General features: G+C 42.8%; 1 protein-coding gene across 2 annotated transcripts in view; it reads right to left on the reverse strand.

The window, feature by feature from the left end:
• Positions 1 to 1,170: 1,170 nt before the first annotated feature.
• Positions 1,171 to 21,334, reverse strand: part of dlg1 (MAGUK family member discs large 1) — a 118,185-nt gene continuing 98,021 nt past the window's right edge. For both annotated transcript variants that reach the window (XM_086971160.1, XM_086971161.1), the window contains 6 exons: positions 9,108 to 9,285; positions 8,687 to 8,846; positions 5,701 to 5,857; positions 5,248 to 5,466; positions 4,100 to 4,462; positions 1,171 to 3,599 (listed from right to left, as the gene is read on the reverse strand). In XM_086971160.1, the coding sequence (XP_086827286.1) occupies positions 3,478 to 3,599; positions 4,100 to 4,462; positions 5,248 to 5,466; positions 5,701 to 5,857; positions 8,687 to 8,846; positions 9,108 to 9,285 (1,199 nt within the window). In that variant the 3' untranslated portion in view covers positions 1,171 to 3,477. The remainder of the gene's footprint in view (positions 3,600 to 4,099; positions 4,463 to 5,247; positions 5,467 to 5,700; positions 5,858 to 8,686; positions 8,847 to 9,107; positions 9,286 to 21,334) is intronic.

A 21,334-nucleotide genomic window follows, 5' to 3' on the forward strand; every position in this document is an offset into this window, starting at 1 on the left:
TATATATATATATAAATATATATATATATATATATATATATAATGTGTGTTTATATGTAAAAAGGGGCACAATGTTCGCTCCGCCTGCCGTGACGCGCTTTTCCATCGGATTTGTATTTACTTACATTATCAGACAATTGTTGTTACACCTCCCGTTCTTAATGTAGCAATTGCTGTTTCTTGATACGTCATTAGAAGCCTAACCAACATTGTACACTAAATAAACGAAATCCTGCGCACGTCCTATATATATGCTGTGAACATGTGTATATGCGCAAACGTTCGTTTTCTTTGCCCTCATGCGCTTCTTCGTTTAGTAACAGAGCGCAGTGTCCTGGAACGTGATGTGATGTGATAGCGAACATTGCCCGAGTCTCTACAATGCAATAGTTACTTCTTCTGTATTCAAACTCAATCAAACTCTCCCAAAATAGACTGCGGCCACACTTTCTGTCGCCTTTTTTTCAATATTTGCACGGGCATTTTATCAGGAACACATCTTTGTTTTCACAGTTTCCGTTTCATTACTGTTTTTTTTCCACTCCGCGTTGAGGACAGCCACGACCATTTTCCCTTTGATACACTCTTATCCTAAAATTGTATGTGTCATGTGTGTTTGTTTGTACAGAGATATCATTGCACGGGCATCAACACACCCGTAATGCGTTTGACTCAACTGAGTTTCCTCCACGAGGTGCACCCCAGGGTGTCAAGGCGTGTTTCGACATGCGACACGCGCCCGATCGCCGTCCATTACAATTTGTTCGGGTGCTAGCTATCTCTCTTGTTTGTTTTTCTAGAATGTCGTCACCATTTGATTAGACGTTGTTATCATCACGTATTGTTTCTCTGTTGGTGGAAATTACAAACCATTACAACCGGTTGACGTTAAACCGCTACGAGAGCCCTCACCAGGAGCTGTGCAAGTATGCCTGCAAGACTTTGGCAAACGTAGAGAGAACTACCTGCAGTTCGATAGTGGCGTAGCAAGATAGTATGAACTTCTTCTGCCTACTCAAGTAATTTAAGAATGTCACATGTTGTAATATGAAAGATAATTTAGGGCATTACGAAAGCTATCAGATTAGGCTGGCTGGGATTTTTTGTTGGCCCTCTCTAATCAGAGGTAGTTACCTATACTTGGCGTATGTGATTAAGTTACTTTGCTGCTTGTTATTGTTATTGTCGATACTAACTGGTAGATGGTGCAGCGGTGGTCGGCAACTTTGGATAGATTTAAATTTCCCGTTTTTTGACGGCTTTTCTCCGATTTGCCGTCGTTTGCCTAAAACTTATATACTCTAAAACAAATGATTTTTCTCTTCTTTTCTACACACTACAAGTTTAATTTACTTCGTGTTCTTTTCAATGCGGACCGATCATGCCGGAGTCAGAGATGAACATCATCTTAATTTTGGGTAAGACGTTTCTTCTGAAAACTTAGGTCAAATAAGCACTTCTACGTACTGTACAATGCTTGCTAGCATCATGGAACTTTGTCATCATGGAACTGACCAATCGATATTTCAATCAGTCGTCAATATCAACAAAAAATATGCCCCCCACAGCTGTAGTTCGCGGCCGATAAATTCACTGAAATTGGTTTCTGGGACTGGTCACGTAACGGGCGCTCGTGTACGAAAACTTAATTACATGCGGTATGTAATATGGCACATTGCGGCCGCCCGTGGTTTCACGGCTATATTTTGTGAACATCTTTCGAGGGACCAATTTTATACTTCATTAATCCTCATTATGAGAGTTCTCTAGTTATCTGCGAAACATTTTGTAGTATCTGGTTTCTATCATAGCCCGAGCCGCTCGGTAAAGTCCCACGAATCTGTACGAAATTGGTGCGAAGGAAAAGTACAATCTGTTAGTCCGTGTAGCTGTGTCGCCTTTTTTAGCCTTATGAACCACTTCTCTGGACCGCTGTGTTTGACTAGCTTTAACCGTCTGGAAATGAAAAGTTTTCTAGCATTTCCGCTTGATTTTCAAATCATCGTCATTTATGAGAATTACATGTATTTTCTGTAAAATGTTCGTGTTATACTCACGATGTATGTCTACATGTGGTGCTGGCGGCCCTCCTATCCGAGAAGCAGACGGCCACTGGGCCGGCAGTCGGTTAACAGTACAACTAAGAATCTAGCGTACCCCTTGTGTTTTTTTTAATATCAGCATATTTTGCAGGTGCAGTAATGAACGTCCACAGTCAGTAACTATAATCATACTTGAAAACAGCTGTTTCAAATCGCCACTTCTTTCCGCTGTAGTATTATCACTTACAGACAATCGATTTAATTCAAATTTTTACAATGGAAGCGAATAACAGAGAAGTATCTAGCAATTATAAGTAAATCAAATTTTTTCTCATTTTGTCATGTCAAAAGGAGTCATCTGAGCAGTGGTACTATGCATACTAATGTTCTTAATTGTATGTACACTATAGGTTGAAGGCCTTAGACCTTAAAAGACCTGGCCAAAATGTACTTGTCAGTTACTTGAGCCAGTGGTGAGGACCGTCGTGACGTTGCAAAAACTTCTTCCTTGAGCCGCATCGTTGTGTTGGCAAAATCGCCCACGATGTCGCTTCGCGCTAAGATCTTCACCTGTCTTGTTGCATCCTTCCTCATATTTTGATACCTTGTATTTCGGAAGATATACGCTCCTAATCTATGATTTTGCTCACAAACCACTGTTGGTGCATCGATATCTGGAAGCGTAGTACAGGTGAAGGGTTAGGGAGTGGTCGTTGTATTCGTAACTCACACGTTCTGTTGCGGAGTGCAGCCAGCTGAATGAATTTAGTCCGCCGGAGGCGGTAAGACCTTTGGCTACGCGGTGATCACCAGCCGTTTTTCTGTGGCAGGACCTTCTCGTTTCTATGAAGACCTTCACATACAGCCGTCCCAATCATGGGAACGAGATGCACGTGTGCAAAATAGGTGCTTATTAACACCGGATGGTTTGTAATCATGGCTGTGTCGTTGTGGTGATCGTCGTCGGGGAGGGGGAAAGAAAGTTATATTTCATGGTTTTACGATATTGCAGTATTGTCGGTATTACCATTACTGCTACTGTTGCTAAAGTAGTTATTATTTTTTAATTTCCATCATATACATCGTCCACGGTCATCTTCCCTTAGATTTAATCAAAATGATCATCGCTTTTAGCTGATGAAGCCGACGACGTACGCATTCTTCATTTCATTTCCAGCTCTGCCATCAAGATGCTTTCAATAGCACCGGTACATTGTCCTCAGATTTTTGCCCATTGCTTTCCCCATTTCTCTTTTTTCGCGTTGCTGTGTATCTTCGTATATATTTTTGTTATTCGGACTCCCTTTCGGTCGTTTCCATTTAATTTTTATTTGTTTCAGGTTAGCGACACTGCAGCCAGCTGTGAACGAACATAAATTGCTTCTTCTTTTTTTTTGCTTCCCCACTAGCCCTATGGCAGCTACTATAGCGTAAACTATAGCTTATGAGGAGAAGGCAGCCAAGCCGAAGGCGACGAGTGAAGCTCGATGACGTGTCGCACCTTTTCGTAGACTTCGTCAGCGGTTTCGCCCGTCACAATTGCTGTTAAAACTTCGCCTGTAAGTGCACGTGCATACGGTGGAAAAAAAACCGCATCGTGAGTCGTAACGATAAGATATCGTAGTTCTGTGTTGAAAAGGGTACTTATGTTAATGGGTTTTTTTTCTGTACATACAGGCATGTCGAAAACAAGCATTACGAGTCAAAAAAAAACACGTCTCGAATTTCTAAAGAAATGCTACTGAATCGTATATACCATTATTAATTCTAAATAAAACAATAAACATAGTCGTATTGTGAAAACAAGCTGAATCTAGCATAATGAATCACATAGCAGGCTTTGTGAACTATCCAACATGCGAAAATATAGCAGCAACATATCGCTTTCAATTTTCTCCTTAGTTCCAGCTCCAATTTTGTACAAACAGCTATAAAGAAAAAAAAAAAAAACAATTATTATTAGATAAGATACACATCGTATGTTTCTACCCATCGATCAATGAGTACACCAAAAACAACTCTGTGCAACCTCATCAGCCCCTAGCGTTTATACTCACTGAACTCGTGCTCGATCTTTAACGCCCGTTCGTAAAGTTTGGTTGCTTGTTCATCAGAGATCCGTCGATTCATTTCGAGAATTGCTTCAACATTTTTAGGTTTAATGAGTACGGCGACAGGTTCAAGTCCGGCTGCCTGTAACCGTTTAATAGCATTCGCCGAAACGTCGAGTATGCAATGCTTCCGTTGCTGTTCAGCCACCAGCCTCACTGCCGCTACCGATGTTCCATAGAGGTTGTCGTTATATTGGCCCGCCTCGATGAACGCGTGTGCTTGAATGTCGCGCTCCATTTGCTCACGGGACGTAACAAAGTGATAGTCGCGTCCGTCCACTTCATAGTCGCGCTGTGGACGTGTGGTGTCTGCAGGTAAAGCAATAGCGTGTGAACGCAGCGGTGAAAACGAAGCATTGATGGTTAGAAATAAAGGTGACGACACTTATTGATGGCGGGATGTCGACGATAATGGTGACGAGCGATTGTTTAGAGGTTATGATTAGTTATCTTACGAGCAAGAGCATGTATGTGTGTGTATGTATAGGTGTCGGCCATCTCAACGACGGTTCTTACGCTTTGCAGCTAACTTGGTTTGACGAAGGAACAATATAGCACAAACGACATTTCTATTTTACGCCGCGCCGCGTTATTCACGTCGAAAAATGGTTTTCTACTGAAAATAAACGATAAGTCAACTGTCCATAAACTATAAAAATTATCAGTTGTTGAACGATATATATACGGGAACTTTGTTAATAACGGTTAAAAATTCGTAAAACGTTTAATCTGGGTTTAGTTTTTCCGGCTTTTCACGGTGGACAGTACATAACTAGCCGTCGAGAAAATGGGTATCTGTTGTACTCTGTCATCGAAGATCGGTCGAATGCTTTCGCAAAGTAAAAAGATGGCCTTTCTGACATTTGATCAAACAATTTCCACAAAACAACAAAACCAGAAGTATTACATTGTTTTTCGAGCGCTCTAAAGTTGTTGTTTTCAACCCATTTTCCCCTTACGCTGATTCGTTCACTCTACATTTGTTCCACCACATATTGTATTGATCATTCAGTACAGCAAAAGCTACGAGCACGAGCCAATTGAAGAGTGCTGCAATTATCCTAGTTGGGTCTTTATCTTAACTTGATACTTACGTGGTACACAGGAAGCAAAATTATTAGGAAACTCGGAAATGAGGTCATCGTTGATTCTGTCCTTGAGAGGACCCAGAATGACAACCGGCCGGACATAGTTTATCGGCGTTTCCACAACAGGTTCGTAGCTGAGCACGGTCTCGGTATCTCCGCCGGTCCCGCCACGTTCCCGACAGCCTACGGACGAGGCTTCACTATCCGAAGACACTCCAGCCGCGCCTACAGTCATCACGACACAAATAGGCAAACAATTATTGTTTGTTATACTGTGTGTTTAGGAATAATAACTTGAGATAAAAGTATTCGATTACAGTTGGTGCACAAACTTGAAAAGCCTACACTACAGAGCTGTCAGTACTGACTCTTCAGAAATGGTACAAACAGCATCATTACCTTGTGATTGAGTAGTAGACATACACGCTACTATTACACGATCGTGGGAGAATTACTCACTGTCCTGGTTGCTGGTGTCATGGCTGCCGTCGAAGTCCAGTCCGTCAGCGCCATCCCGGCTCTTCATGAAGGGGAACTTGCGACTGAACGAAAAGTTCTTTTTCTTTCTGTCCAACGTTCCTCCAGACCCACCCGAGTAGTGTCCTAACCCTCCGCCCTGAACGCAAATAATATTCCGTTGACACAAGTGTTAGCACATGAGGAGCACAGGGAAACAAACTAAGGTCTATAATTTTTCGGTTTCCGGGCTATATGTCTACAAAAATAGTATGAAGTTAACGTTAAATTACAACGATATTAACAGATGTGTGGTGCATGCCATTAATAAAATTAATTACTTAGATGTTCTATTTAAAGACACTTGATGTCGACCTTGACGTCATTTAGCCATTATCTATACACCCTGCCAATTGGTGAACACTAATTTACAATGAATTTCTCCATTCTCTTGGTGCGAGGGGTAGCAATATGAGACAGTCGATCCTAGTCAGTTGTATTGTGGGTCGTAACAGAACAGTAAATGCTCCACCTAGGTTTCTCAACTCATTTACGGGGTACAGGTTAGAAGCACCAGCCAGACCATATTAGGCCAAACGAGCCAGTTTTAGCAAGCTCCTGGCGCGTTCGCGTATATGTGCCCGGCTAGGTCAGATGTATATGTCCGCATGTGCGTAAATATAAAACATTGCTGCCTTAAGCCTATCGAGGCAGACTTACGGAGGTGGGTCACAGCTCCTTTCGGCCCAGTCTCCAATAACAGACAGAATTCTTCGCAGGAAAGTGAGTGGACGGAAGGAATAAATTCAAGGAAGTTGGAGAAGTCAAGAAGGTAAAAGACGTATGTATATGCCATCAAAAATTTAGTTGAACCCGGAGAGGGCAGAGTTTATTTGCTCACTAGTCAGAGTCAAGCGTAAGGAAAACTATCTAGTTCAAGCGGCAAGCCAATTGGGTCAAGGAGTAGGTAGTAACGGGCTCGCTATCGTTTTTTGTGAGGGCTCAAGAGCTGAAACGGTGTTAACTACGGTTCTGATGCAGGACAAACCTCTGCTCGACCACAATAGGCCTAAAGTCAGTCTTTCTCACAGAGTTAACCAACCACTTATCAACACAGCTTTCGACTGGCATTTGACCCTCGATCATCTAACGTCGATGCGGGACAGTTAACTGGTGCTTTGTGGGGCGGCTATCTGGAGTTAACGCCCTAGTTGGCTGGTAATAATAGGATGTTCGAGAGACCCTTCCTGTTTGGCTCTTCCACTGAGTTCGAGATCTGCAAGCAACGGCATTACGCTGCTGCTACCCGGGCACCACGCAGCTGGTGCAAGTAGGCCGACCAGACCTTATCAGGTTCTATCTTGATTATTGGACAAGGCCTGAGGCGCCTGCCTACCAAGTTATAGACGTAATGGCAGTATTCCTAACGCAGGGGGTACGCAGTAACCAAAAATAGGTAGGCGCTCTCCTTGACTATGCATTGCTTCCGGGGCAAACGACCAGCTGTGAGCTGTTTTATTCGGTCGCCGATGCACAGTGGAATGCGCAGCTGCTGCTGCCAATACGGAAAGACTAAAATTAACGAACGCACACGATCATCATCAACCCAGAGCAGGAATAAGGGTAATGCCCACAGCGCCGGCGTCAGGAGGAGTATTAGCAGCGGCGGCTACTATCGTAATAGTCCTCATCGTTGCCGTTGTTGACACTGGCAGCAGCAACAGCACATATAACAAGGCTCGCAGGTTATAGCGTCGTCTATTGCTATGCCGGTAACGTTTTTCCTAACAGATGCGAGCAATGTCCCGGTGGCCGCCCCAGGCCGAGACACTGGAAGGCAGGGAAAGAGCAGGACGATACAGGAGCCAATAATAAACGGCAGAACGCAGACGATAGGGATAAGGAACAACAAATGCCACACGAGCTCATTACGGGATGCGAACAGGCCACGAGAAGGAACAAAACTAGGAGTACGCATGAGGCCGTTTTTCACAGGCAGGCTAGACGGGCTACCGGCGGCATATCGGTAAATGATATGTGCGAAAATTACTTGACTACATTCATGAACACCGACAGAAAGAACGCCGATGAAAAAGGTACCAGACGAGCGAAAGCAGTTGATGCTTGTTACACAAACAGAGAACATTTGTAGGTCAGCAGAAAAAGAAGAACGAAACGGAGAATCTAGAAACCAATGGTTTTCTATTCAAAAGCAAGCCGGTAACGAACAGGCCTAACTGATCTTGATCTGCTCTTTGAGCGACACGAAACAGCCGCTTAGAAGCTGTCCGCTGTCGACCGAACAGGGTATGAGAATACAGTTTGAAACAAGAACGATTGGCTGGTCGTAGGAACGTTAAGGTCAATGGGAGTAGGCCGAAGAAAAACCGCTGATTATGTGACTACGGATAGCGCATACTATGTCCTGGCACAACATGATGAATAGAAAAACGTTGACGATGGAAGTGGAGGTGAGATGGCTGGGGTAATAAACTAATCTGTACAAGTGAATTCTGGTACATGAAAATTATTTGACATTAGTGTAAGTAAAAAAAAACCACGATTACAAACATACAGCACCGTAAATGAGTGGAGGAAATCGTTTATAAAATTGATTTTTTCAAAGGTTAGTTACGAATTGGTGTTTTATCATTGAGTAAAACACGTGGCTTGACAAGAGGTGGGAAGCAAGCCTTATAGTTTTCGATGAAGTTAAGGATCAAATATGGGCAGCGTTTTCGGTTTAATATTAAAACCGACTCAAATAATAGATAAGTGCGTATCGAAATAGTGGCATATTTTATAAATATAGTCAATAATAATAATGATGCCGGAAAAAATAAATAATATATAGATAGAATAAGATAACAGTACAGAACGGCAGTGTTAGTAGGTAGGTAAATAGTTTAGCTATGATGCTTGTAGTTAATAATGCATTCAACCTAAAATTAAATTTTATGTATTGTTTTCATTAATATTGAATTTTTACCTGAAATTTGACAGTCTTCAGTCTGGCCCGCTCTCGTCGTTCAACCCGCCTCTTGGATGGGATGATCCCAACAAAATCCTCGTGTCCCGGCGGGAGAACTCTCCGCGCCTGCCACCACTCATCATCACTCGCATTTGTCACGTGTAGAATGTCGCCAAATCTATAAATGTACACATAATATATATATATGGCAAAAGGCGATGATGGCAAAAGCAAAAAATACCAACAAGTTTGCGACGCGCTGTCCATAGAACGTTGAAGCTTGTTAAAAGATTATGATAGAATTATTTGCTGGCCATAAACAGTTTGGCTTCAATTTGGGCTTAGTATGATACAACTTACAAATTGAACGCTAAGAATAACCCAGTAAGACTAACTAAGATCATACTGACAGACCTATTCAATACCTAAACATACACACCTGAAGGGTAGCCCCCTGGAGGGTAGACCGCTATCCCTCTGCGGTTCGTAATCGAACAATGCTTTGACGAACAGCGACCTCTTCTGGGAAGTCCTGATGCTCCCTGACACGCAGCCGCCTGAATTGTTCAGCATTTGCTCCCGGAGTTCATTTATTTTCGCTTCAAATCTGTTGTACTCTGAAAATAATGATAGCCAATAGTAACAATGATACCAACAATAATCATCAGCAGCAGACACGTAAGAGTAATTTTACATTTCCATATATTATTAGTGATATACAATGCCATCATACTATGCTGTCCGATGAAATTTGCACGCGTCTCTATGGAGGAAATATCGTTTTTCGGCCAACACCAAACGGATCAGAATAGTGATACCTTGTCGATATACAGATGGATATGAATAGGGCAAGCAGAAGATCGCAACTACTAAAAAACTTAAAAAAAAACAACGAAATTTTGTAGCTTTTTATGTGCTGCAAACATATCCCTGTCTTGACTTTCTGCCTATGTGCTATAAGTGAAGCAGGTTTATTATGTTCAGCGTACGAAAAAAAAAGTAGATTTGCAGCGGGGCAAAATGTAAATCTAATAATACGAAATGCATTTCTTACTAGAAAAAAACTGAGAAATCTCAAGTTGGTCCTGCTTCAATTGGCAGCTTGCTTTTTGCACAGCTACAGATCAAATTATTTCTTAATTGCATGGGCTTTTTACTGAAAGTCCACCTTCGCCCTACCCTGTACATAAAGAAACGTATACGCCGTTGAAAATCGGAAACAAGAAATTATCGTTTGCAGCTGTAGTACTGACCAGGCCGCTTCAAACGTGTCATTCGTACATACATCCATTCGAATCAATCTATAAAGAGACTCTCGTCATTCAACCAGACAGCCGCTAGCGTTCAATACGTAAACAAGTGCAGATGTAAATCAGCAGATGTTACAGGCGGGGCAAATAAAGTATCCAGTGAATGAACACACGATATATCCTGCATTGGCACAAAGCTTCCTCTGCGCCCTTGAAAAATCAAACATAATTCCTAAAAACGTATCTCTACGATATACCTCTACGACAGTGTCTGAGCGTTCTAGATAGCATAAATTGAACATATTCAAAATCGATTTGTCAGAATCGTTCCGCTTCAACTTGCTGAGCTTGAGCGACCTGATGACTGATCAAGCGACAGACAAGACTGAGACCAATGTCATCTTATGCACTGTAGAGTCACTGTCTTTTTTTCATTTATTTCCCGTAAACACAGCTACTGATCATTTCTATATCTAACGTAGTTAGGGGAAGAGAATCACTGCTGCAGAAAGAAAACTCGTTGAGTTGCGTCGACCGAACCTTGGTTAATATGAATCTTAGGCGTGTGTCCCGATGGAGTCCGATACAAAAGGCGGTCTTTTATCCTCGTGAGCCCACTTGAACAGCTGATCCACAACACTCAACAAGTACTTACAGCTCCCCTATTACGCACTAAATCACCTTCCTGTGACTCAGACTTCCTACAGGGTTTGTCCGCAGCTTCAGCGCATCATGTATTAATTTTGCGGTAATGCTTTTATCACATGTTTGTTGATGACGTAAGGTCTTCAATATCGTTGACCTTCTTGTCATTTACGAGAGCAACTGATAGAGCCGGACTTTGCCAAAACAATAAACGAAAAGGCTTGTGGCCGCGACTGTCACCAACAGGAATGCTTTAGAACGTATTCTTTCAATCCTAGAGCATGGATGTATGCTGACGTTTGTCACAAGCACCACACGGTTCACGTCTGTCCATCTGGATGCCAGCACTTCTCAACCCGCCGATAATTGATCTCATTTGAGCGGACTTTTAGAATCCGTAAGATACCAATCCATTTGATTAGCTGGGTCGGTATAACAATTCAGTGTACCCATTCCTTTGACGCAATCTTCACTTGATAAAACCACAAATATGCGGAAAAGCACTCAGTCCGAAATCATCACTTTTATCGACCGATCAAAGTCCGTGGAAAACATCTACTCCTGTATTCAAATAAAGCGGCCTTTAAAAATGGTACTTTTGCCACGCTCTGTGCTAGCAAGCAAGAACCGCGTATGCTTATAAAAGTCCTCCTAATTGATCACAGTCGATGAATCTTCTGTGCGATGAAAGTACGCGAACCGTTTCGGTTGTTACTCTCCTTCAATTAGAATGATCGATATATATATATGGCACACAGTTTCGACGCTGCATCCTTTTGATCCTTCCTTCTTTATTCGTGTACAAATATTGGCAATTTTGGGAATGATGACCTCATATCAACGTGGATGTACATATACTTTCGCTAATGCTTTTTCCCAAAGTCTGACTAGAGGCACTTGTTGTATATTGTTAGATGCTGTTATTATTGTGGTTATTGCGGTTGATATTATATCTCAGCTTTGTTTGTTTATGTTTCCTGCGCGCATGTCTGTGTGTAGATCTTGCGGTCACTTTAGTATCGTCTTTGTGGGCGCCTCAAATCCTTGGATTTGTCGGTGTCATACCCTGTTGAAATTCTAAACGGCGTTGCTAGCTTGAAGTCCCGTTGAATTCGTTCGTTACTGCTTCGCTACGGGTCAACGACTACTTGACATGTCCAGCATTTATTGGCTCGTATTGTAGCAAGTGATGATCTCGGATTGTCCTAGTTGAGCTTGTAATGCCAATGAAAGTTATTACCGAAATCAGCCAGATTCATGTTTGCGTCGAACAGATACTTCATGACAAAATGAGTACGACGGACAATCTGTGAGAAGCTGTTTTGCTTCGGGATGATCTCGACGACCTCGAAAATATCCCATGTCACATCTAGACGACTCGATGTTTATGTTTCAATAGATTTTAGCTTTACTATGTATCTGACAAATACAGGTCACCAAATTTGGCTGACATCGGCCATGAGTTGGCTGTTGCCGGCTCGATAGGTAGGTCCACCGCACACCTTCCGAACATGTTCCTTGATATCCTCTGTTTGCTTATCTTGACAATTGTCGTGCTTTAGCTTATCTCGATAAGCTCCAGATATCCGTTTTTCGACCCCTGCATCAGCGACGAATTATGCAGATAATTTGCCGGAAATTCCCTACAGCTCAAGTCTGGTTGATGCGTTGTAACGTTACGTGTCGCCAAGTTACCGCTAATTCCGCGTTGATCCTTCGAAGTCGAGACAAATAAGCAACTTAGCCCCATTCATAGAAACTCAACCATAAAAGTTAAAACTCCTGTTTGTTTACTGTTCGCGGTCTAAAACTTTCCGCCGGTAACCGAATGTCGTCCCGTCGTGTTCTACAAGTCGCCAATGGTAAAGGAGCCACAATGCTTAGTTCAGCCCTTGACTCCGAGTGGCAAAGCTGGGTGCGGGCAACGGGACTTCGAATCTAGCGATTGCTACAAGGATGAAACTGTCCGTCTGTTGATCGTAAGGGCTTTGGGGGGTGCAGCGAACGCAACAGCGGATAATGCTTACGGTAGTTCGTTCGTGCGCGAAATTCTAGTGACAAAACAGGCTCTAGAGATTGTATGTGTTACTTGACGTTCGAGAAAGTTTCTTTATCTGCACGGAATGTTAGGCGCAGTCGCTCCTGCATAGGTATGTGTATGCATACCTGTTATAACCAAGTGACGTAATTGTTTGGCAGAACCATTTGTTTCCATCGTACGCCGTCAAACTCCATCTATCTGTTCTCGATTGCTACTGTCGCTGACGCCATGGGAGGTTGCAGTCTCTAGAGCAGTTGACTTGCTTAGCAGAGCTTGTGCATGAAATCCCTGTATCGCTCGACCATTTAGTTAGAGAATACTTTCAGCGGGAAAACAAGAACTTTAATTAACGGTGTAGTCCCGTTTTGGCATCGGCTTGGCCTAACGGTGGCACTACTGCAGACATGATAGGTCCAAATGAATCCGCCAAAGGCGCCCCACCCCCACCCCCATCGCAGGAAGGCAAATTAGGGCAGAGCTATTCACAGGGTGAATTACACTAACTACGCTGTAAATGCACTTTCTGTGGTAATATTAAGCCAAAATCGTACCAGCAACTCGTCGACGAATATCGCATACTCGTCTACATCTCGCACGGAGCCATACCGGTCGGTGATCCGCACGTCTTGGCTATCCCTTGCTTCTTGGCGCCTAGATTGAACCCGTCATCATGTCGATCTGTGATAAACGACACCACAATACCTAAGAACGACTCGCAAACGACTGTTATCCCTGCCGAGGAAAAAATCCAGGACGACATATCTGACGTTGTGACGACTACCTGTCCAAGCAGCGCGACGCAACGATTCCGGATAGTGAATTCAGTTTGTTTATAGATATACAGGGAATCGTCATCCGAGCGATGAGTCCGATCAAAACTACGACAGGTTGCTACTGAGCGCTCTTTCTCACCCTGTTCCGTATTCCATGTGCGTTTCAACAGTTGTTCCTAGTGCTTTTGCTACTGTTTTTGTTGTCGCCGCTCACCCTTTTATTAGTGTGAACTCGTCTCTATGTATCTTTTAGACGGTAAACGATTGCACGGAACTTTTGCTGTTTGATCCCGGGTTAACGACACCTGAGACACTCGCAAGAAATTGTGGTTCGGCTTCAGCACTGTATACTGTCGTCGAAATCACGTCTCTTAATCCACAATAATACGTGTGCAGCAGAAATAGCAGCAAGTGGGTATTTTACTTAAAATAGCGTTGCGCAAAGGACAGTTTCTCTTTTTGCTGTCGTCGCGCATAACGCTGGAAGCCTCCAGCAACTGGCCTCAGCCTAATGGCTGTGTATCGGTCTACCGCTGCCGACGTGCAGTCAGTCATTAACAAAACCGCCAGCCAACAAAGCAACAAACCGCCCAGTCAACTTTAGTAGCAGAGCTTACCAGTCGCACTCAGCTATCGAGTTCTTCTAGTGCCTCTAGTTCGGAGGATCCGGGACCTCGCTCCTTTGATAACCGAGCATTTGGCGGAGCAACACGCTCATAGCAGAAGTAACGGTGTCAATGCTTGCTCTCGTTAGCCGGAGTGAGGTGCTCCAAACGAGACAGGCCACGGCTGATGAAGGCGGCCATCTTGGATTCACTCTCCAGACACCTCCCTCCCTCCCTCCCTCGCGCCTCCGCCCGCATCACCACGAGCGACGCTGGGTGCTGGGAGACCAGAGTCATTTGGTCGAAAGTAACGAGGGCAGCGAAGTAACGAATTCTGGCGCCAGATAATTACGGCCAATTGTTAACCGGCTGCTTCGAAGTCATGGTGAGCTGAGCAGCTTTTAACGGAATTAAGAGGTAAGCTGGTACCAAAACGGTATGGTTAATTAAGAGCTGTTATTCCTCTAGACTACCTCGACAGACGACTGCTACCGACAATAGCGAAGCATATGGCCAGCGGCTTAGTTACAGCAAGGGTAGTAAACGGGACCTATAGTTGAACTGGTAATCGGTTATGACTGGTTACAGGATAAGATATCGACGTCTATGAAGATATTTATCGACAGAGGGAAACAGAGAAGAAGGTTCTTTCTGAAGGTTCTTGTCCTTTTTGAAATAGGTTGATTCTCGCTAGACTCTTAGAGCGTTAGGCACAACTGCTTCGTGAAGAGCACAATCCTTTGCAGGACCCTCTAGTCCTTGCTTTGCAGGACTGTTCTTGTCCACACTTGTCTAGCAGACCTTTTCCTAACATGAAGCTAAAACAATAAGTTAATCGTGAGATATCTATGCAGGTACGGACGTGGATAAAGGCGAAGACTACAGTGGGGCCAGTACTCCTTAGACAATCCGGTTCCAGAGAAATTCACAAAGCAGATGAATGTGCAGGGATACTGAAGTTTTGTAGGGTAGAAGTGAGGAAGATATTTTTCTCTCAGTCTAACAGTTCGCCGTCGGTTGCTCAGCTTCGATCTCGTCACGATTTATGTCATCCGACTCAAATCTTCATCTCCGTCCCTATACGTCGACCCTGCCCCCACACCCCATAGTTGAACACCCAACTCGATAACGTCGAACTATTGTTTAGGCAGTGTGATACTCGGAGTGAGTTATCGATAAAAGATTCCGCGATATTAGAATAAGTTTAAGAAATAAAATTAGCACGGCAAATAAAGAAGCACGAATTAGTTGGCACTTTTCCTGTTTTGATAACGAGGTGGGCCGAAAAAGGCAGGCAAGACGTACAAGTGACTGACGAAAAATTCGGAGAGAGACGGCTAAAAAACGACTGGAAACCACTAGGAAAATGCTGTTCAACTCGGCTTGGCACAAGAAGAAAATTCTGTTAAAACCTGCTGCTGGAAGTTTTAATTCTGGAATACGACAGTTTTATTTCATTTCAAAGCCATCCTTAATTTTAATTCGTCTTGCATCAATAGTTACGGATAACAATCGCCTTGACGAATGATAGATGTTCTTATAGCGCGTAGTATTGAAACGCGGTTGAATTCAACTAGACCCACCGGCTTCGGCTTACGACCAGAGCATTGCTTAGCAACAGTATCATTCGTGTTTATCCGCTAGCGTGTATAATAGTTATCCAGCATAGAACATCATTCAACTGAGTTATGTTCCTTGTATTCGTCAACCTTCACGACAATTCCTCTTCAGTCTCAACAAATGATATCGGACCAAGGACCTCATTTTCCTTCGCCGTTATTTGACGCTATTTATGAATCATTTCGACTGTTTACTTCGATATGATTTAATACCAAGCTCGATTTCTTGGACCACCACGAGTCAAAGAAAATTGTCAAAAGCGCCACACATGTTTCCAGTGGTCCAAAGTTGCCAGATCAACTTAATTTTATGTCTAATAAGGAACTATATCCAAACGGCACGTCAGCTCTCGTTTCCATTACATCTGGCGTGCACTGTCGGATGTATGATCGATGTCACAAGCTGTGTCTAGATCTATACAGAAGTATCGCAAAAACACTGAGCGTGATTTGTCCTTCCCTCCTATATAAGAGCTGACTACGTTATATCAGGGAACAATAGTTATCCCCGTGATAGGTATCTTCCATCAGAGTAAAAACTAATCATAGCCTTTTTCCGCTCATCAATGAATGGCTTGATCATCATAATTAGTACTTCCGGATCATTTAACAAATACCAAATCCAACGGCACCACCAGTGTAACAATTAATAGCAGAACATAAAACACCAATTTCCACAGCGTGTACGTATGAATAAGACGTCAAGCCCATGCATATAGACATAGATATGTAGCTGGAACAATGCGTAAACTGAAAGCTATTACAGTCTTTGATATTCGAATACTGGCGCGTTGAACACAAGCTGAATCGACTAATGGACGACGAAAAAAAATGCCTAGAAAATAGCTGGCGGGAATTGCAAATAAGAATAATACCTATTGCAGCCTCTTTTACGTATTTCGTTTGACGTTTGGCACGCCGGCCTTAGGTATTCGTACAGGCATTACTTTTATGGGAAGGGTTGTTCTAGTCCGACCGTGAACCGCCACCGGCCACCTTACTAGATATTTCTAGGCCTCGTAAACGATCACGTTACTACAGAATGATCTTTCACTGTCGTACTGACGATAACGTCTCAATGTACTACGGAATTGTATGTGTACGGTCTTCACCAAATGGCGAATCGTTTTCTATTCGGTGTTAATTCTTATCGTGCACACGACCCATGGCAGAGCCGGCGACAACCGACGAATCTCGACGCTGTGCGCTGAGGTTCCCTGAAGGCAAACATCGTTAATAATCTGTTATGCTATCGAGTAGAATACGGGATAGTCGGATTTCTATATTCGGTCTTTTTCAGATACTTCTAATGACTGTGATTATTATACGTAATTTTCTCACTCTATATGTTATTAATTAACGTTCGTTCTCCTTTCATGGTGATCTTCTTTCATAGACAAATACGTTTAGCGATTCCTTCGCCGACATTGTCGCTGATATCATCATGGGAGATTGGCGAATGTTTGTCGTTGAGGTCGTTCGGCTATCGTTTAGACTGGTGTGCCAACAACAGTGAGCGACTCCGTGACGCCTCCGTTACTATAACGTAAGAAACACCATTGTTTCTGTTTTTCCGCTCCCGATTTTTCAATATTTTCGTAACGTGTAGATGACCGCAGGATTCAGTTGGTTAACTGGCTAAATGAACAAGCTCTGATTAACTCAGTCGTTGTTAGACTTAATAGATCGCTGAGCGACAGCAAGCTAGCTTGTAGTATTTATTACCTGCTGTTGAGTTTACGTAGAAGCAATATTTTTTCTTTATTATTAAAATGCACGTTTTTTTTTTCGTCCTCAGATCAAACATTCGTTTAACGAAGAACCTATAAAAGCAAGAAAAGGGGCAAATTATTTCATAGAGTTCATTACGACTCATAAATTTCACGGACAAAGTTTCAAAAGAGGCATAATGCTCTTTATCATACTGTAGTCTTTTTTTAAAGTAGAATGGATCCGAGCACTTAAGAAATTAGGAACAAAATTATAAGACGAAATAGCAAACGAGATAAAAAAAAAAACTAAAAGCATTTACGTGGCCTGCTTTTAACACAGATTGGTCCTTAATATATCACACAAAATATGAGCACCGCCCACAATGAAACTACACAGTACCAAAAATTCGCTAAAAATATGTTCCCGGTTCTTTTCTTTATTTAATCACAAGCTTTGCAATAACCAACGACCTTCTTAAACCAGAGATTTTGTCACCCCAACCATTCCGCTAGACGTTACGCTATACCAATGCGTCGCTATGTAAGGGCGATGCGTTGGCGTATGCCAAAAGATGCTGTGAAACTAGCAGCCGTTCGGGAAAGAGTCGCGAACATAACGCGCCCGCGCAACGATTGTCGGGCTTGTCGCAGACGATGCTGAAATCGTCATCTGCTCATTCCAGCGTTTAGCAACAGACTTGTAACAATCAGATGATATCATCGCAGCACGTCGTTTGTCGCGCATCTCATAACCGCTAGATACGGTCCGTGCACGAGGGTAAGTGAGGTCCCTGTAGACGTGTATGCGTCTATAGATGTGTCTACGGCTTGTGGGTGTGTGCATGTGCATGCAAATCCGCCCCAGTGAAAACAGGACGAACTTGCAAATAACACTGAGAAAAAAAAAAGTCGAAATCGTAATCGACTTCTTTTAGAATACTGCTAACCGTGAGGCGCATTAAAGGGGAAAAGGACCGACTGACAAAGCAGACAGAATGCATAAAGCTATTTCTAGGGAGAAGTATATAGTGAGGCCGCAACGACCCAACCAAGAGGACATTTTGAGGTTCAGTCGATGTCTAATAATGGGTGGAAAACTATGTGGAGAGTATCTTTAAGAGCAGCTGTACTCCTGAGGAGTACAGAGGGGACAAGTATCCCCAAAAAATGACACCAACAATTGGCAGAAAAACAATGGTCAAGTACAGCTAGCTAAGAAAAACGGACAAAAACAAACATTTGACGCTTATGTTCGTATTAAATCGAGTTTTATCCTGCCAATCCAAGCAACTTACGCAAGATTACAGAATGGGAAGTTCGATCTCTGTCTCGCGAGTATGAGACAGTAATCAGTGATACTCCGCTGTTATCAATACATGGAACAAAAGCTCTCAAAAATTGATTTAAAAAATTCATTACGATTATTTGCGAAATCGGCAAAGATATCATCACCTTTGAACATAAGAAGGACAATTCGGACAGTCCTACTAATAATACTACGCATACAAGACAGCCTCGCGTCTTTTGGGAATCTAATATCATTATAAACTATTATAACGGCTCAAAGCAGCGATCAACGCGAGCTGGTTCGTGATTGAGCCAGGTTACAATTTATCGTGGTGTACGATACTGGAAACGGTTGGCACAGGCAATGGTTGAAAGTCACGCAGTCTAGAGTACACAGCATTGGTTGAGGTGGGTGTCAATCGATGGGTGTCAACGCTATGATGAAAGAACATGATAGCGTGACGTAAATGTGAACCTGATAAGGCCGCTTTGAAGGCATCGCGATGTTGACAGAATTGAGTAAACGAATCGAAATTAGATATGGACATGTTTATTCGAGTACCGCGTAGACCTTGTAGTTCAGAATACATAAAGGTGGCTTCGTCGGACGTGTCAGAGAAAAGTGTAGATAACGCAACTGTCGGACGATGATAGTAGCTGCGAACAAAGTGACGAGCCTGGGCCACTTGTCGTTGATGTAAAGAAGATTCAAAATGGACAGCTGCCGAGAGTTCTGTCGGGCAAACACAGCACAGGGAATATGGCACAAGGTCAGGTCTTAAAACGAGCTCCCTTAAGTGTAAAAAACGTCTGTAAACGTGCGGGGAGCTCGTACACGTCGTGCAACAACACAGGTAAGGTTTGTGTCCTTTCCATTCAAAATCAGCTCTCAGACTCACCATTTCCAAATGGCTCATCATCGGGAAATCAGGGCTTTCGTATGGTAAATTGCCGCAACTGTACAATACGAATAGACGGTGTTGGATGACGAGTTATGTGAATAGATTTAACGCAGCTTCAAAATAGCTAGGGTGGCAATGTCTTGAAATGACGGGGAAACAAGGGATCATTCAAGTTGAGCGTAAATTCATCGAAAAGCAAATGAGTCGAAACCTTCTTTTTACACGAGTACGCCCTCAGATCGTTTTAGTATCGTTTATCCAGAAGGATTTTATAGAAATTCCAAATAATGTCTACTGATCGCACTTACCGCTTACATGGGAACGTAATCTGCAAATTAATTCGCCTACTTAGTACCGCCGCTCAAGTTTTACCACGAAAAAGATGTCGGCATGTGATATAAGGGCGTAAGATTCAATTCAACATGAGGGCATACTTGTCACTAACTAGGAACATCAATTCCTAGATCTTTCAATAGCAACTACGGAACATATTTGACTAGAAAAAAACTCTGGACCACATCAGCCGAAATAGTTCATACTAAACAATTCGGGATTCGTGTGTACTCGACAGTCAATAGGATCGATTACGCTGCGCAAAAATTGTTTCAACAAGATTAGCAGTGTTTTATCATATGTTCCTTGATTTGGATCTGTTTCCGCACGGTATCCATTTTCGATTTGTATCTGCGCTCTTTACATTTTGTGCCTTCGGTTTCGTCGAGAGGTTGTATACGGTCACTGGCGATTTTTCCTCAAAGTTCTACTTCCTATACTTCACCTAGAAAAGCGACTGCTTTACGAATTGTTCATCTATTAATACATCAGAGTTCTCCAGTTCCTGGGCGCCTCTGTGTTTCGCATGTTTGCGGCAGATGTTACTATTAAATCCATCAGCAAGTTATACAGCCAAAGCTGTGATCTCCTTTTTCCTAATTCTGCACTTTGTCTCTTCGCTACTTTTTATCTATCTTGTTTTCTCGTGTGGGCTTACGGGAAGATCGTTAATCCACAAGAAGAAACCACAAAAGCTGCAACTGCCTGCTGCTGGTAAAACAAGGTTATTTTAGGTACTGAGTCAAGCAAGCCTGAAAAAACGAACAAGCGCGTCCGTACACGCTTGTCGATCATTTTATTGGATAACGGTGGTCGAATCATGGGATAGCATACGCCGCCTAGTGATAATTGCGGGCCCGTTTAAGGTAGCGCGATCCTGGTAGTGAGTTTATAAGTGATGGCAGCGTTCTGCAAGTGTGTGAAGGACAATATGTACAAGAGTAGGTCTTGTAACTAGATAAGGCGAGCCTTTTCCGAGAGGGCATTTTCTTCCGTAAGCTAACTAATATGCAAAACCGCGTCTATTTGTTGAGCCTTCGCACGGTGTGTAGATTAGTCCTACATGCGGGTGACAAAGATTGTTAAGAAAAAATAAGGATACTATGACGCTAACGCAAAACACGAGGTAAACCTGCGCTTCCTATAGCAAGTTGTTTTTAGACAGAAATACTCGTATTTTCATAGCGAACCAATGCCAAGCCTAGATATGAATATGAACGATATAAAAAATCAACAGATTTCGTACGGCAAACCACAATAACATTACAAGATTGTTCCTTGTTTTATGTTATTATGATAGAGATAATGATCGTTTACTATTACAAAATTAGCTTAGTAAGAATTTATGCAGGTGTATTAGTGATTTTGCAATTCAGTGATCTTCATGAGTAAGTATCTGGATGCTACTTGGGGGGTCAGAGCCTCTGAATGACGATAACTGTTTCACTTATCGCCGCTCAACCTACGTACATGTACTTAGACAAAATGAAGTCATGACA

This window comes from Varroa jacobsoni, unplaced genomic scaffold (assembly GCF_002532875.2).
Source record: "Varroa jacobsoni isolate VJ856 unplaced genomic scaffold, vjacob_1.0 scaffold_1133, whole genome shotgun sequence".
Classification (NCBI taxonomy): Eukaryota; Metazoa; Arthropoda; class Arachnida; order Mesostigmata; family Varroidae; genus Varroa; species Varroa jacobsoni.